Genomic DNA, 5,883 nt, shown 5'->3' on the forward strand with positions numbered 1-5,883 from the left:
ATTACCCATTCTGTTGATACAACGGGTATGGAAAGCTGCTCTGCTCGCTGTAGCTCTGCTTCTGGGATGGTAGGATCAGCAACCACTACTTTTATGCTCTTGTCCAAGACTCTGTTCAGATTACCTAAGAGTAAAGAAAAAAAAAAAAACAAAGTGAATGGCGAGGACAATCTAAAACTTCTATTATTATATTTTTTATATCAGAAAATACGCTTTACAATATTTGCCTTAAACTAAACAAGAATGAAAACTGTTCCACTCTACTAACCATTACGAGCAGGTTTCACTCGCACTTTGGCACCTGTTGTGTCCAGGAGGGGCTGCCAAAGTGGACTAAACTCTGGGTTGTTGGATGTTGCAAGGAATATTCGTTCCCCAGTGAGGAGCTGCAGTGGGCCAGTCTGAGAGTCTTCCTCCAAACTGATCATCTGCTCACTCAGTTCGCCTGAGAATTTTTCACCCGCTGGAAGCATGAATGATCTCCACGAAATTTCTTTGTTCTAGAGAAATGGAAAATAAATAACAATTAGTACATGGCACTAGCCTTATGTTATACCCATAGTCACAACAGCTTTTTTAAACATGAATTATTGGTTCCTAGCTTTTACTTTGGGGGGCTGGAATTACATATGTAAACAATTTTTGTGTTCCTAAAATGTTTTCTTTCTCTAAAACTCTTTCACATCTACATTTATTAGAATGTGTTGGATTTTGTGAATAGTAAATGGCAAAGCCTAAAGCTTTAGCATAACCAAAAAATTTTAAACAAAGCCACCGCTAGTATTATATTATCAAAACTTCCTTAACATATGTTATGCTACAATGGATATAACGTTGGCAATGACATAAATTTGCCTTTTCTACCCTTTTGTTTCATATAAATGTTATGTTTAAGATGAAAGCTTTTACCCATATCAGACTAAGCCAATCCCTGAGTGCCTTGTGCAGTAAGCTGCTTGAATAAAAATTTAGAAGCACATGTGTTATATTTGATTTTTTTTATAAGTGAGACCAGAAAGGTAACATAAGCATACCTTAGAGTGCCTCAGCAACCACAGTCAAGGTTGAACTACCACACAACTATTTAATGTGCACAACACAGAACAGGCTTGGACACTTGCCACCTAGCTTACAGTCTCGGATTGAAAAGGCAAGAATAGGTGTCAACAAGCACGATAGGGTTTCTGTAATCTCAAATCCCAAAAGAATAAGAAATCCTATTTTACTCTACCTACTTATTTAAATGTCATCATCCATTTTATACTATATTTCTAAATAGCAGAACTGCATGGATTTAATTACTATATATCCTATTTTGACATTCAGATAAAGAATGTACATGTTTGAATTTAACTGCTTAGGATTTCTCTTCTGTTTACAATACTAATAAACCTGCTACCATCAAAAGACACAAAAGCAACTTAAATCCATAGAAAACTGAAGAAAGGGATTGCCATAACAAGTTATCTTTGTGTAGAACTTAAATTCAAGAACAAACTATCACCACTGATAAACTGTTGTTACACATGATGCTGGATTTATATAGATGAAGAAATCAAACAAAAGACAAATTTTGTAGGTGGATAGATAAATTAATATACGATAAACCAATAGCTTTAAAGGATAAAAATGCAAAAGATGGTGATGAAGGAAATGACAATGTGGCAAAAACCAAGACTACAAGCTGAAACTTAGTTGCCTCGTGGTTGAGCAGCAAACGTCAGTATAACCACAAACACGGTAGCACTGTTTACTTGTGTTGAAATATATATATTAATTTATTTTGTATTGCATTACTATTTTTTGTGAGAAAAAATAAGGCCCTTTAATGTTACAATAAAGATTTTTTTCATGTTTATTCACACCAAATAAATGTAATGTATGAAAGCCATAGAACCATTTTTAAAATTCTCCAACAATTATCAAATTTGCTGAATATCAATTCATATCTACTTTGTTAGTAAATACTGCATCATTACTTGAGAATTTCTTTTTATATGGGTGCAGGTTATTACTTTTTAGATGAATCAAGAAACATACTGCTCAACCATAATACAACATGTATTATCACCTGTGCAAAGCATCTGTTTACTTAACCTTCATTTGATATTTACTATAAATGAATCTGAATTAAAGGCTAATGGCAAGAACACACTAAAAACATTGCTTACCTGTGCACATGAAGCTATGACCCACTGGAAGGATACTATGGGTATGCCTGCTGCCAAACACTGTATATATTTGGCAGTACGGCAATAAGTGTTAGAAATGAGCAGCAAAGTGGTCAAAGTTGTTCCTGACTTCTTCTTAGCTTTTGGGGTAGCTTGTCGACCCACTGAAGATCTTCCTTGCTCAGCCAGAATGATCTCTGCTTCTGCATACTTTTCAAGAACTCTGCCACCTCCCCTGGTGAACTGTTTTGTCAAGTAGTCCTTGTCAAAGAATGGTAAGCCCTCTGTGAAGGAAATGAAAAAAACAAATTAAACTCATATGTATCAGGAACACTATGATCCATGCTGACTAATATCTACACTTGAGGTTGATTCACATATCAGTAAAATATGTGACGCTTCAGTGACATGTCTTCACATATCTGTAGTGACTCTATATAGTGTGAAATCAGTGATTTTCAAGCAGAATTGGCAATGATTGGCCATAATTCCTGATGAAGTGGAAGAGGCTGAGCATAAGCTAAAGAAAAGAAAGTGGACGCATGAAATGTGGAAGAAAAGAGAGAAAGGAGAGTTTACTGATCTGTAAAAGGAGTTAACTGATGATGGAACAAATTCCCCCCCCCCCCCCCAGTACTTCAGAATGTTGTAACCTGTTATGTCACCTGTTTCCCCTTTTCCCACAGGAGCCAGTCCAGGTATCCATGGCCAGTGAGTTAATATTCAGCAGCTAGAATCTATATGAAACACCTACTATAACAGTTATAAAGCCGTTTATTTAAAGGAAGTGACTATTACCGCACAGTCATATTACAGGCAACATTATTATCACAGCGTAGTGATCAGAAGCTTTGTTTATCACTGGAAGTGCTTAGACAGTAGTGATGGGAGAGTAGGGATTTGTTTAGCACTCAAACAACTGGTAATAAGCAACAGCCAGGAAAGTAGTTACAGGATTACTGCAGCGGTGTATTATATAAATAAGCACTTCCAGGCCTCCTGCCATCACACAGCCATCATCACCAGACACTGGAGTGGAGTCAAATGCTCGACTCAACATGCATCAACAGTGACCAGCTGACCTCAGCCAAGGATACATGGAGCCTTCATGGAGAATCAGTTGGACCCCCCCTCCCCCATCAGTGGTAAGCTTGGCTCCAATAGCAAGGGAGATACCAGGGAAATTGCGGGGTAAAATATGTTTAATCTATTTTGTCTATTGCAGGGAGCTGTGCCCCCTGTGACCCCCTATGGGTGGCTACTGCCCCCAAACTCTTGCCCAGTAAAGCAGGAGAGGACGTCAGACTTGGCAACACCACTCCTGCATGGTGTTCGTATGCTCTCTACTGATATATATATTATATATATATATATATATATATATATATATATATATATATATATATATATAAAACTATATGCGTGATACCCTCTAATATATTGCTAATGTGGATACTGTGTGATAATATAATGACATATCTGTCAAGCTATCAATTGTAAGATAACACAAAGACTAAAAAACAAGGATAACAGTAATCACACTTGAAGTACATGTGCAATCTGTAGATATTATGTGCTTTCATAAACTTATACTGAATTTTATTGAAGTTCAACATGCTAACAGGTAAGACACAAGACTTACCATCATCTGCATTTTGTCTCTTCTTGATACTGCTGTCTCCACTTGTCAAAAGAATTGTGTACCCTGGAACATATGTGAAATATTATTTGACATAATAGATGCACATTTCAAGGGATCCTTTACTTCAATTACAAACACTGAATATCATAGTACACAAATATTTCAAACACCAATACCCTGTAATTTTGCCTCATTTCCATTTTCTTGAGGAGAGTTATTTGCTCTGACTGTTTACCATCACTCAAATATCAATATCCAATAATCCTAGTCCACCTATATGGTTTGAGTATTTATGTACTTCAAAAGTAAACACAGTAGACAATGGTAAAAGTTACTTTGTGCTAAAACCAACAACAGCAACATTTATAGTGAAGATTGAATTCTTACATTTATGTAAGTAGATAAGAACATTTTATGGAAATCTTACCTGCAAATATCTGGCTGCTTTCTGGAGGCAGTGGACCAAGACGAGGATCAGGGGGAACTTCTTCATCAATTCTGAGCAACTTCTTAGGAGTCTGAGTCCCACTGCTCTGCCCTGGTAAAGAGGATAACTATCTCATCAACTGATGAATTTTGAAATTTGGGTTAATTCAGTATCGTATTTGAAAATAGTTTCTATTAGTAGTACACATCATAAACGAAGCACAAGAATAGGAAATCTAACAATGTATAGTATGATTATTGCCCAAGATATGAATCCAAACAAGAGAAAAATTTTGAACTACAAAAACTACCTGAGGGACGTCCACGCTTTTTGGGAGGAGTGCTTAGCATGGGCTCCTGCATCTGCAATGATGTGATCTTGGGTGGCAAGGGTTCCTTCTCTGACTCTGTTGGAAGATCTTTTTTCTCAGATAATTCCTCACTCGAGGCTTCAGTAAGTGCACTAGGAAGAGGAGTTTTAGGAGTTCGGGGAGTTCGAGCTACTTTGGGAGTTCCAGCTCTTCTACCCCCTCTTTTGGTGTCTGGCCCTGGAGTAGCTTCTGCTTCACTTTCACTTTCTTCGGGGAGAACTGAAAGATTTCTTCTCTTAGCCCCTCTCCTTCCTCTGGCAGATAACCCTCTTTTCATTGGAGAACGACCAGTACTTACATACAGGTCCTCAGATTCACCAGCAGTTGCATCACTAGTGTCCAAATTCTCATCAGCTTTTTTAGAGCGTGGTGATGAAAACTGATCCTGGGTTGTGCGCCGTCTTCTTCCCATAACTATGTTATCCAAAGACACGTCTCTGCCAGGTGAGGCAACCATAGAACGAAAGTTTAATCTGGCCTGTAAGAGATCATGTGCCTGAGGACCTGTGAGCAGAAGGTGGGAGTGTGGTACTCTCTGCGTGACTCCCCTGTCAGTCTCAACAATATGGAGAAGTGTAGATCCAACTCTAATGTGCCCTTTCACTACACCGGGATCACTGTAATGCTCTGTCTGATGTCGAACAAAACAGTGATGACCCCGTGGTAACAGATCTGTTGGCAACAGGTAAACATCTCGTACAGATGCAGTGTACTGATCTAGAGTGAACTGCACATGCCATCTGTCAGCTCCATCCCTCTCATGTAAAACTGCAGAGTAAAAATTATTGTCTGTAAAACGAGCAAACACAAGCAAACCTTTATCTAGTTCTGCTTCTCGAACTCTTTTGAGCACCTGGGCTAATTGTCTCTCCTCTGCTTCAGTTCCTCCTAGACGGACAAAGGCCTCTTCTTCCTCTTCAGAAAGTGGGACCTGGGAATTTTCCAACACTTTCCATATATCTTCAGGTAAGGAACTCAGAAGCTCTGAGACAGCTCCCAGGCCCCTGGCTGTTTTGGTAACACTAGCAGATGAGGCACCACTGTCTGCATCTGATTTGTTGTTTCCTGAAGACTTGCCTTCTGATGGCAATGCATCAACAAAGTCAGGTGATTCTTCATCATATTCATGATCTTCCTCTTCTGTCTCTGTGGATGACTTAGGAACAGGGACCCTTCCACGGCCTCTGCCCCGACCCCGACCTCGAGGTCCTGAGGCAGAACCAGATGAACCACCTCTGCCAGTGTCTCTACTTCCTCTTCCTCGACCACGACC

At 39.0% G+C, this 5,883-nt stretch overlaps 1 protein-coding gene across 1 annotated transcript in view; it reads right to left on the reverse strand.

The window, feature by feature from the left end:
- Nucleotides 1–5,883, reverse strand: part of LOC113815910 (TP53-binding protein 1) — a gene marked incomplete at its 5' end in the record, with an annotated part of 7,873 nt that extends 1,990 nt beyond the window's left edge. The window contains 6 exon segments of the mRNA XM_070120601.1: nucleotides 1–124; nucleotides 269–500; nucleotides 2,172–2,455; nucleotides 3,814–3,876; nucleotides 4,241–4,351; nucleotides 4,551–5,883. The exon segment at nucleotides 1–124 is cut by the window's left edge and continues 1,990 nt beyond it. Of these exon segments, the coding sequence (XP_069976702.1) occupies nucleotides 1–124; nucleotides 269–500; nucleotides 2,172–2,455; nucleotides 3,814–3,876; nucleotides 4,241–4,351; nucleotides 4,551–5,883 (2,147 nt within the window).

Source organism: Penaeus vannamei, chromosome 4 (genome assembly GCF_042767895.1).
Source record: "Penaeus vannamei isolate JL-2024 chromosome 4, ASM4276789v1, whole genome shotgun sequence".
In the NCBI taxonomy this organism is placed as follows: Eukaryota; Metazoa; Arthropoda; class Malacostraca; order Decapoda; family Penaeidae; genus Penaeus; species Penaeus vannamei.